We start from the raw sequence: 12,550 nt of genomic DNA, 5'->3' as shown, positions 1-12,550 counted from the left end.
CTGAGGTTCTTGGCATTTTGTTGCAAACTGCCTACAATTGGGAAATGAGGAAATCCAAGTCGGCAGCTCTGACATTTCTGTGCTAGTTTACAAACTGCAAGCAATTTGCAACACAACTGCAATAAACTCGTAAATTAGCATCTTGTGTATCATCTCAGCTTGTGAGTGGCTCTAGTGTCATTCCAGACTGTGTACAGACCATAAAAGATACAGGATGTCACATGCAGGCTTGTCAACAGTCCAGGAGGAGGCCACAAGGTTCATCCCTAGACCTGGAGAATGTCACTTGCAGGCATGCTCCCAGACCTGGAGGATGCTACACGTAGGCTCGTCCCTAGACCTGGAGGTTGCAACATGCAGGCTTGTCCCCAGACCTGGAAGATGTAATGCAGGCTTGTTACAAGACCTGGAGGATGCCACGTGCAGTGCAGGCAGACCTGGAGGATGTCACATGCAGGCTTGTCCACAGACCTGGAGGATGTCACGTGCAGGGTTGACCCTAGACCTGAAGGATGCCACATACAGGCTAACCCTCAGTCCTGAAGAAAGGTACAAAGACTAGTCCCCGTTCCAGGAGAATGTCAAAAGGAGGCTTGTCTGTAATCCCAGAAGATGCCAGGAATAGGGTCACTTTCAGTCTAAGAGGATGCCGCTAGTAGGTCATTCAGAGCTCCAGAAAATGTCAGAGGCGCAGATTCCAGCCATAAACTGATCAGTTTTAAAAGATAGCAAATGCAAGTAGTGTCTCATTCTGATAATACTGAAAGAATCCAGGAACAAGTCATCTGCTGCTCTGTGAGCCTGGAAAGAAGCCATTAGGAGAAATCTGTCTCGTTGGTAACAAGAAATGCCAAAAGAAACAAGAATCCTCTCTGTTGCCCTGTCTAGAAAACACCAGATCTCCAAAAAGAGACCAGTGCAAACACATGCCAGAAGTAGGGCTTTTCCTGTCTTGTCACCTTTCCTAAACTCAAGAGTTGATGGAAGCTGACCCTCCCATAGTCTAGGACAGGGGTTCTGAAACTGGATGCCACGGCACCCTGGTGCACCTCCCAGAGGTGCCTCAGCATTCATCCCCATCCTTTGTGCATTGCCATCAGATAATGCAACTGCACATTGATATACAATGGGTGGGTCAGTGACCACTTGGAGGGGGGATTCTGCCTAATGCAATCTCTGACTACTTGAAGGGGGGATGTGGCCTTATAAGCAACTAAGCATCACTAGCTACTTGAAAGGAGGGAAATGCTGTCTAGTGACTCATAACACCATTTTGGTAGTTTTTGCCCAGGAGTGCCTTGAAAACTTCCAAAGCCATCAAGGCACCCTAACCCCAAAAAGTTTGAGAACCACTGGTCTAGGAATATGTTACCAGCTAGCCCATATTCAGCCTTGGAGGATGCCAACAGTTTGCACATCAATGTCTCAGAATATAAAAGCAGCTGACCAGCCTTCTATCCTGGAATCCACCAGAAGCAAAAGGCTGCCTCAATTTCCAGATGATCCAAGTAGTAGGTTTCCTCTAGATCTGGAAAACACTGGCAGTAGGCTGTACCCAGTTCCAGAAGATGTAAAGAGAAGGCCACCTCTAGCCTCTGCTTGATAACCTCAGGTGCCAAGTGGTGAGGACTTAAACTTTTCAGCGTTTTTGCCGCTTCACTTTCTTCTAATAACTTAAACCCATACTGGAAAGATAACCAACTTACTCTCAAAACTGGTAGTAGATAATTAGATTATGAACTCATTTGCAGACAGTAAGAAATGTAAAGGACACGATAAACTCTGTAGAATGTTGTTCAATATATCAGCACTATTTAAATAAAAAATGCCAGAAGGTATAGTCTATAGTCCCAGAAGATGCCAGCATCAGGCTGTCCTCGTTTCTGCCAGGCCCAGAAGATGCCAGGAACAGGCTTGCTCTTTATCACGCCAGGCCTGGAAGATCTCAGGGGCTGGCAGTCTCTTATCCCGACAATCATGGCCGATGCCAAGAGCAAGCTGCATCATATCCTGCCAAAAAGCAGGCAGAGCATTCCTCAGGTTCAGCTCTCTGATGACATCATGGTGTCCCCAGTTCTCACCAGGCAATAAGCCAGACAGGAATAAAAGAGTGACCTTTAATGGAGAGGAAAGCCCGGCTGCAGCATTAAATTCACGCTGCTGTATAAACAGTTCTCGATTTGGTGGAATCAAATGACAAGAACTGCTGAGAAGGAGTGAGCTCCCCCAACCTACAAACTTAAAACTGCCTAACGACCGCAGAGGACATGTGGAGGGCAAGAGTGGTGGCTGAAATCAAACAGCAATACACCAGGGACAGGAGAAACAGACACAGCTCAATATCGGCATTGCTCCTCTCACGTCTAGAATGTCTTTGTGTACGACTCTGAAAGACTGTTTACAACAGCCCATGTCTGCGCATGTATGACCCAGACAAAGGCAATCTACAGGCCTGTCCAGATATTACACAGACAAAAAGTAGCCGTACATCTAGTGATGATGGGCAGATTCGTCCAAGAGACAAATCTCTCTCTGATCAAATCAGATTAGAGAGATGTGCCGGCTGCACATACACCACAGGCAGATTCCCGATCGAACTCATGCTGAAATTGATCAGGAATCGGTCTTGTGACGCTACATCCGACACCTTCCCGGCCCAACGTAATGTAAAATGTGCAAACCCAAAGGTCCCCCCCCCCCCCCTGCTGTGCCCTATACTTTACCTGTCCGTGTCTGCCGCTGGCTCCTTCCACAATCTGCATACACACGCTCCACGTGGTTGCCAGTATATACGTGACCACCTATGTGATGTCACACAGGGGCCCATGTTATTCACCCCTGGCGCTGCCCCCCCCCCTAATACATTTGACATTGGTTGGGCAGCATCAAAGGATTTGTTAAATCGGATGGTCATCGGCCAAGTCGATAGACGTATGGCCGCCTAAACAGATCTACATCCACAGAAGAACTAAATGTTGGTCCGTTTATGACACAGATCTGTGCGCAATTTACAGTTAGGGCCCTTTTCCACTAGCTGCAATAATGCAGCATTTTTCAAAGACGCAAACAATGGAAAAGCTGTGAATTCGCAGTTGGTGGAAAAAAAAAAAAAAGCCCTAATTAAACACTTGAAAAACAAACTAGTAGAACAGAAAACTCAGATCTACGCTGTATCATCTCCCTTATAGTACAACACTGACATTTAACGACTGACTTATGATACCCACTAATGCAGGGATGTCAGACTTGAATACAAAGTGAGCCAACCTCAATGTCTAGCGGGCAACTCCCTCCCCTATACAGTTCCCTGGTGTCTAGCGTTCCCCACTTGCACCCCTAAACAGTTCCCTGGTGTCTAGTGCCCCTCCTCCATACAATTCCCTGGTGTCCTGGTTTTCCCCTGCCTCCTCGTATGGCTTCTCTTGTGACCTAGGGCTTCATCCCCAATATAGTTTCCTTGGTGATCTGGGGGATCAGGAGCCAAACATAACGCAAAGGTGAGAAAACCACTTGAGGGCCACATTTGATTGCTCTGGGGGCCAGAGTTTGACATATATGCACTAATGATTCAATCTGTTTTTGTACAATCCCACCAAATCTGTACAAGGGTAAACTGAGTAAAGATTGCCTCATTAGCAGGAACCTTTCTGCAAGACTGAAAGGGCCTCATCTGCAGAAGGGAATGATGCTGTCTGGTGTGCACAGGCCACAACCCAGATATCCCCATCAAGTCTCTAGCCGGCATCTGCAGATCTCTGCAGCTCTGTAATACACGAGCACTGCAGACTGACTGCAATGCAGCGTGTGGCAGGAGTATCTTATAACAAATCAGTGTCACACACAGGACAAGGGACATTAACCAGCCACTCTACAGGTGCCCAGAGAGGACACACACGTTAAGGAGGGGTGTAACACTATCTATAGTTGGGCAAGGAGAGCAGACAGAACCAGGGGAATTACACACCCAGCGGTTCCCAGGAGTCACTATACAGCTGCCTATAGGTGTACAGACAGAGCACACAGGATAAGGGACACAGCCAGCTATAAGCGATCAGACACAGCACACAGACAAGGCACAGAACATTTACCGGCCGTTTCCATAAGTATCCAAACTGAAACCAATGCTAGTCAATGGAGCAGTTTCCAATGAATGCAAATTTCCATTTGCGATGCAACCCAGGGAAATTATGGATGGCATGCTGCAGATACTCGCATCATGCATCCGATTCTCCTTGGCGCTAATAGGAAGCCAGATCTGGACTTTCAGAAGACAACCGGAAGTACCCGCGACTGGATGTAATGATCGCATCATCCCGCTAGTAGAAATGGGCCCTTATATTGAGCTTTTCTCCTGGTGAACTTAGGGTGTGCTTCATGTGCAACCAGGGTCATTCGGGAGACTTGCCCAAAGACTCCTTATGCTGGGAATACACGGGTCAACCCCAGCCGCGTCCCCGCGCGTGCGCGCAGATCGATTGCCGCTCGTCCCCGCCTGCACTTCATTATCAGCGCTCGATTCCCTGCCATTGTCCGCCGGCGGGGATCGAGCAGGCGGGGGTCGAGCGGCATGATCGGGCCACCTGAATATTATCAGCTGGCTGGATCAGCTGGTCGATACACGGTACAGAAACGTACAGTGTATCCCCAGCATTATAGGCATCTAGATAGCATACACAAGGAAAGGGACACAACCACCCCTAGATGTCTAGATACAGCAGACAAGGAAAGGGACAACCACTTATAGGCATCTAGATACAGCAAACAAGGAAAGGGACACAACCACTTATGGGCATCTAGATACAGCAAACAAGGAAAAGGGCACAACCACTTATAGGCGTCTAGATACAGCACACAAGAAAGGGACACAACCACTTATAGGCATTTAGATACAGCAAACAAGGAAAGGAACACAACCACTTATGGACATCTAGATACAGCACACAAGGAAAGGGACACAACCACTTATAGGCATTTAGATACAGCACACAAGGAAAGGGACACAACCACTTATGGGCATCTAGATACAGCAAACAAGGAAAGGGACACAACCACTTATGGACATCTAGATACAGCACACAAGGAAAGGGACACAACCACTTATGGACATCTAGATACAGCACACAAGGAAAGGGACACAACCACTTATGGACATCTAGATACAGCACACAAGGAAAGGGACACAGCCACTTATGGACATCTAGATACAGCACACAAGGAAACGGACACAACCACTTATAGGCATCTAGATACAGCACACAAGGAAAGGGACACAACCACTTATGGGCATCTAAATATAGCACACAAGGAAACGGACACAACCACTTATAGGCATCTAGATACAGCACACAAGGAAAGGGACAACCACTTATGGGCATCTAGATACAGCACACAAAAGCAAATGGGAAAATGGATATCAGAGTCAGCTGTAGGTGACCAAACAAAGCACAGAGTAAGTTGGGCTTTACACAGTCACATATAGGAGACCAGACAGAGCACACATTATGCAAGACACTACACAGCCCCTCATAGGGGCCCAGCAAAGCCTAAATGACAAACGATATTACAACACCCCTTACAGATGGTCAGGCATGGCACACAGGAAGAGGGACAGTATAAAGCTACATATAAAGCATTACATTTATCTGTGGATGCCTACATAAAGCACACGGGATGAGGAGATATTACTGTATATACTCGGATATAAGTCGACCCCAAGTGTAAGTCGACCCAAATATTTGGCCCTGCTATGTTGGAAATATTTGATGACTCAAGTATAGGTCGACTGAGGAAAGTGGGAAACTGCCATCATGCTGCTCCATTGCAAGCAATCACTGTCCCTCTGCAACAGCAACTGTGTCATCAGCCAGGGACATCTGTACAGAGTCATTTGTACCCTGTCGCCCGGAAGGGATCAGTACCCGATCTCTTATGTAATAGAGATCCAGAACACATCTGAAAGTATGTGGATCACGCTCCGATCCCTTCCGAGCGACAGGGCACAAATAACGCTGTACAGGTGTCCCTGGCTGATGATGCGACTGTTATGCGGAGGGACAATGAACGCATGCGATGGAGCGGGTGGGGGATTGGCGAGAAAAATGCTGTTGTAATACAGTAGGTTCAGTAAATACACTGTATATTTATATATATTTAACAGTATTTGCTCCAGATATCTTGCCCCTGTGCTGTACTTAACCCCTCATGATCTCTATGCACCTTCCCCATGCACCCTATGCACCTTGCTGTGCTTCCATTATCGTGGTAATACACATTACCAGAAGCACGTGTGTGGAAGAAGCTTGGAGACCGCAAGGTTTTAATTGCATAGTATTGTATGTGACCCTGGTGCTGGGAGCCTTCAATACCTCTCTGCTCTCTCTTGCCGGCACTGTGCAGTGACGCTGCTAAGACCACCAGTGCTGACAGGTCCGGCGAAGGGAGGAGCAGAGCACAGTGAGTGGACACACGTGCAGCATTGATGGGGCGGCCAGGTGGACATGTCAACATGACACGGGCAGCGATGGGGAGAGCGGCGATAGGGCAGCAAGGAACATGTGAGCCCACAGGGAGCGGGGCATTTTTGCCCATATGCAGCCGGCAAGATAAGAGATCAGGGGGGCTGGGGAGAGAGAGGCACTTGTTGGGTAAAGCAGAGCAGTGATCGGGACGGCTGGGGAGAGAGAGGCACTTGTGGAAAGCATAGCAGTGATCGGGACGGCCAGGGAAAGATACACACTTGTTGGGGAAAGCAGTGATGGGGCGGCCACTTGTTAAGCACCAGATCCATGCCTAGCAGCGATCGGGGAGGCTAGTAATTGAGCCAGATGCTAATGGTTGGCAGAAATGACACAGGCTATAAGTCAGGAATTTAGGTCTTTTGCGGATATAAGTCGCCTCCTATACTTTGCTTTCAGCAATCAGACCTACATTTCTCGACTTATAGGCGAGTATATACGGTATATAGTCACAAAGCACAACGAATAAAGGACATTAAACAAACATCTACTGACTAGTCAGAGCTATAGGATGTGGTATATCACAAGCATTGAAGCATACATTAAAAAATACACCTATAAATACCTAAACCAAATCTGCAGAATTAGGGTTAGTACTCAGCCACCTATAGATACTCCACAGACAAGTATACAGGACAAGCAGTTCTGCAGTCATAAAGAGAGCATAGATTACACAACCGGCTGCTGGTAACCAGACAAAGCAGAGAAGCAGTGGGTCACAGCAGTGGCATAACAATAGGGGGTGCAGAAGTAATGACCGCACCAGGGCCCCTGGACCAGAGAGCACACTAGAGACCCTCCTTCAATCACTTTATTACCTCTTTATTATTGCTAAGCTGGTAATGATCACCTCTGCATGTGCCTTGATTAGTTGTAACCATTAATAGACTGTATTGCTTCCCAGCTTACACCTCTCTGACACTGCAGCTGTCCTTGGCAGGTTTGGTGCTCCATATCAATTGTTACGTATAGAGTGCTGGGAGGTCCCAATGTAAAGCTTCCACTGGGGCGCATAGCTCCTAAGCTACACTACTGGGACACAGCCATCCAGGTTGACCTGCTGTAACCCAGACAGAGAACACAGGATGGTCATATTACATTGCCACACACAGACACACACACACACACACAATTGTGTGATACACACACACATACACTCTCCTATACACAAACGGCCAACACAATGCATGTCTCTCACTCTGGCAGCATGCTGCCCATCTCACACCCCACACACACATATACAGTGGGATGCGAAAGTTTGGGCAACCTTGTTAATAGTCATGATTTTCCTGTATAAAATTGTTGGTTCCTGTATAAATATATCATATAGGAGACACACACAGTGATATTTGAGAAGTGAAATGGAGTTTATTGGATTTACAGAAATTGCGAAATAATTGTTTGAATAAAATTAGGCAGGTGCATACATTTGGGCACTGTTGTCATTTTATTGATTCCAAAACCTTTAGAACTAATTGTTGGAACTCAAATTAGCTTGGTAAGCTCAGTGACCCCTTACCTACATACACAGGTGAATCCAATTATGAGAAAGAGTATTTAAGGGGGTATTGTAAGTTTCCCTCTTAATTTTTTATGAAGAGCAGCAACATGGGGGTCTTAAAACAACTCTCAAATGACCTGAAGACAAATTGTTCACTATCATGGTTTAGGGGAAGGATACAGAAAGCTGTCTCAGAGATTTCAGCTGTCCGTTTCCACAGTTAGGAACATATTGAGGAAATGGAAGACCACAGGCTCAGTTAAAGTTAAGGCTCGAAGTGGCAGCCTAAGAAAAATCTTGGATAGACAGAAGCGACAAATGGTGAGAACAGTCAGAGTCAACCCACAGACCAGCACCAAAGACCTACAACATCATCTTGCTGCAGATGGAGTGACTATGCATCGTTCAACCATTCGGCACACTTTACACAAGGAGATGCTGTATGCGAGAGTGATGCAGAGGAAGCCTTTTCTCCGCCCACAGCACAAACAGAGCCGCTTGAGGTATGCTAAAGCACATTTGGACAAGCCAGCTTCATTTAGGAATAAGGTGATGTGGACTGTTGAAACTAAAATTGAGTTTTTTGGGCATAACAAGTGGCGTTATATGCATAGAGGAAGAAGAACACAGCATTCCAAGAAAAACCACTGCTACCTACAATAAAATATGGTGGTGGTTCCATCATGCTGTGGGGCTGTGTGGCCAGTGCAGGGACTGGGAATCTTGTCAAAGTTGAGGGACGCATGGATTCTACTCAGTATCAGCAGATTCTAGAGACAAATGTCCAGGAATTCGTGACAACGCTGAAGCTGCGCCGGGGCTGGATCTTTCAACAAGACAACGAGCCTAAACGCTTCTGAAAATCCACTAAGGCATTCATGCAGAGGAACAAGTACAACGTTCTGGAATGGCCATCTCAGTCCTCAGACCTGAATATAATTGAAAATCTGTGGTGTGAGTTAAAGAGAGCTGACCATGCTCGGAAGCCATCAAACCTGAATGAACTAGAGATGTTTTGTAAAGAGGAATGGTCCAAAATACCTTTACCCGAATCCAGACTCCTACAGGAAGCGTTTAGAGCATAGTTCCCCAACCCTGTCCTCAAGGCCCACCGTCCAACAGTGCATGTTTTTCAGGAAACCACAAACATGTACAGGAGAGATAATTAGTGTCTCAGCAGATTAACTTCCTCTGTGGATTTCTACAAAACATGCACTGTTGGTGGGCCTTGAGGAAAGGGTTGGGGAACACTGGTTTAGATGCTGTAATTTCTGCAAAAGGAGGATCTACTAAATATTGATTTAATTTCTTTTTTGTGGTGCCCAAATGTATGCACCTGCCTAATTTTGTTTAAACCATTATTGCACACTTTCTGTAAATCCATTTCACTTCTCAAATATTACTGTGTGTGTCTGCTATATGATATATTTAACTGACACTGTTATGGTAACAAGCAATGATTTATACAGGAAAATCATGACGATTAGAGATGTCAGCGAACCCCTCACCCTGTACTACTTCCGGGTCGCTATGACCCGGAGTAGTACGGCTGCGCTGGGCCGGCTGTGCGCGTCCTTGATCGCGCGCCTGTTGCCGGGCACTTTCTGCGCATGTGCGTGACGTCATGAGTGACGTCACGCTCATGCGCAAAGAGTGCCCGGCAACAGGCGCGCGATCAAAGACGCGCACCACCGGCCCAGCGCAGCCGTACTACTCCGGGTCATAGCGACCTGGAAGTAGTACGGGCCCATAGGGATTCGCTGGCGAACGGTTCGCTAATCTCTAATGACTATTAACAAGGTTGCCCGAACTTTCGCATCCCACTGTACACGCTGGCAGTATGCTGCATTTTTCATACACACAAACAATGACAGCACCCTTTACATTTCTCATACACACACAATGCTGTGTAGAGGTAGGTTATTCTTACCTGAGGGCATCTGCTCCATAACTATTGATGACTTCCATCGGGTCCGGGTAATTTTTCTTACTTTTACTCATCTTCTGCCCATCGCTGAAATATTAAGATTTCAGAAAATGCTAATTGTAGCAGACATAAATTTAAACTATGAAGGTTAGTTTGATATTTTTTATTTCAGGAACTCAGTTTACTTTTAAAATGTATCTGCTGCAAAACATGACAGGTTATGTGAAAATGATGGAGGATGGGGGGTGGGGTTTGGTGGTTAAATACTTACCTGTCCTGGCATCTTCCAGACAGTTTTTTTTTTTTTTTTTGTACAAACTGGCCGTCAAGGCTCTGGCCATGCCCATCTGTGGCCACCCCCAGCTCCGCAGTCGTGACCTGGTTGGTGGCTGCCGAGATGCAGGGGGCGTGCTGAAGAGCTTCAGCAGTCTTTGGAAACATGGCGGGAAGAGTAACCTGTGACTCGAACACGTCAGATCAGGTGAGTATATATCCCTAATCCCCCCCCCATCCATCATCATTTAGACACATCCTGTCATAACAGGCTCTGTCATTTTTGCCTTAAGTACTTTTTAAGTAAGATCAATAGCTGATGTTTTACAGAATCTGTAACAGCAGGAGAATGCAACAAAACCCACCTGGCCAGAACCAAGCCGTTCACTATGACATTCTTGAATGGCGGCTGACCAAAAAGTGCTGTAGACAAAACGAGGAGTGTGTAGAACCTGTGAATGGAGAACCTAGGTGAGTCCAAAAAGTATTCAGAGTCCGGCCTCAATAAAAGTTGGCCATGACAATAGGCACACTTACCACCCTCGTGTCTGGTCAATGCCCTCTGCTATAAAATCTGCTGGGAAGGAATCTTCAAACTCTTTCCTGTTCTCGAATGGATAATGCACTTGAGCGTAGGGCATGCTGCCGCTTTCAAACCAGCAGTCAAACACCTCGGTCACTCGTCGCAGGACGCCTTTCCCACAGCGTGATGGAATGGTGAGCTTATCCACACTGCAGAAAAACACAACAGAGGTCCTATGTATAGGGTGTAGTGAGTGCAGTGAAGCAGGATTATAACATTTCAGCGTGGCAGGGTCTGCAGTGGAGTACTGTACTGTTAAGATTAAGTTAACCTAACATATAGATGCCCTTTCTAAAACTAAAGCCCCTGTAGGTAAACTTCAAAAACAGAAAGAGTCTAGTTAAAGGACCACACAAAAAACAAACAAACAAAAAAAAAGAACACAAATAAAAAATACATTTCTACCAGAATGAAATGTGCTATAAATTACTTTTCTCCTATGTTGGTCCCAGTAGGTAGTAGAAATCTAACAGAACTGACACAGCAAACAGCACCACCTTAGCTTAGGGGTTAGTGTCCTTATTAGATAGTATCCTTAGCTTATCCAAAATGGGCAGCTTTCTCTTATTTGCATGCTGAGATAAGCTCGTTACCGTAGCTAAAAAAAAAAAAAAAAACACAATCTTGCTGGCATTACACAGTTCCTGCAGTTAGGCAAAGACACACAAGCCCAGGTAAAAATAAAAGAAAATTGGAGGACAAATTATTGAAAACTCCCTTTAAGGAAAAATGTGTGTCAAAAGATTTATATATGTGTTGCTAGAGATTGGTACACGTGTGACTCCACACTGTTCTTAGACCAATGTAAAGGTGTTCACAATGAAGAATATCCTTTTCAAATATCTTCTGCAGTCAGAATATGAAATGATTTAAGAGAATACAAACATGAGATTACACTTGTGGAGATGGGGCGCATAAGGCAAGTATCGTCACTGCTTAGAAAATAGCCAAGCTTGCCATCAGAGGGCTGAGCATCAACAATCTTTAGACTGTCCACTGAACTCACCTTTCCCTGTGCAAGTCTGTTACTTTGACACCAGTAAACTCCTCCAGCTCTGCCAGAGACCCCACACAAACCACCTGGAAGACATGGGATTTGAATAAGAAAGATGAATGCACAAGATATAATAAGCAGCACAGAGAGAGGAAGGGGATCCATTAAGAATCAGCGGCAGTGCTTTTTGGCTCACATCAGCAAAGCAGTTGGTGCTATTTTAAACCCAAATGTTGTTTTCAGTAGCCAGGACCATTTTTGGCTCCCAGTGGTTGGGAAAAGAGGTGATAGGAGAGGAAGGAGGTGGGGGTTATTCCACAGACCAAATGCCTAACCATCTTGCACTGATACAAACCTCTTCAAAATCCTCGCTGACCCACAAGGGAATGGGGGTACCCCAATACCGGTTTCTGGATATGGCCCAGTCCCGAGCGTCCTTTAGCCAATTCCCAAATCGCTTCTCTCGTACAAACTCCGGAACCCTGTCCAGCAAAGGAAAAGGCACAGGTGTGACAGCAGATAGCTACGAGAGGCCATGGCAGTATTGTTAAAGAACAGAACAGTCACCAAATGTCTGCTAGCAGAACTGGCATAAACCAGCCCTAAGGCCAGCGCAGAAAGGGCTTATGTTCACCAATTGGCCTTTTTTTATTTATTTTTTTGCATTTTTTCGAAACACAGACTAAACACAAGTAAGACTCGCAGCCTACGTTAATCAAGGGGCTGGTTCACACCTCATCGTGTTTTTTCAGTTTGC

General features: G+C 46.0%; 1 protein-coding gene across 1 annotated transcript in view; it reads right to left on the bottom strand.

Annotated features, from left to right (window-relative positions):
• The window catches only part of IARS1 (isoleucyl-tRNA synthetase 1), a 103,604-nt gene that overhangs the window by 36,107 nt on the left and 54,947 nt on the right, over positions 1 to 12,550 (bottom strand). Inside the window, exons 14-18 of the mRNA XM_068252860.1 lie at positions 12,149 to 12,275; positions 11,806 to 11,879; positions 10,754 to 10,948; positions 10,582 to 10,668; positions 9,947 to 10,030 (exon numbers count right to left, since the gene is read on the bottom strand). Of these exons, the coding sequence (XP_068108961.1) occupies positions 9,947 to 10,030; positions 10,582 to 10,668; positions 10,754 to 10,948; positions 11,806 to 11,879; positions 12,149 to 12,275 (567 nt within the window). The remainder of the gene's footprint in view (positions 1 to 9,946; positions 10,031 to 10,581; positions 10,669 to 10,753; positions 10,949 to 11,805; positions 11,880 to 12,148; positions 12,276 to 12,550) is intronic.

The sequence above is a fragment of the Hyperolius riggenbachi genome, chromosome 9 (genome assembly GCF_040937935.1).
Source record: "Hyperolius riggenbachi isolate aHypRig1 chromosome 9, aHypRig1.pri, whole genome shotgun sequence".
In the NCBI taxonomy this organism is placed as follows: domain Eukaryota; kingdom Metazoa; phylum Chordata; class Amphibia; order Anura; family Hyperoliidae; genus Hyperolius; species Hyperolius riggenbachi.
Note: the sequence above shows the minus strand (reverse complement) of the source record. Positions and strands in the feature narration are given on the sequence as shown.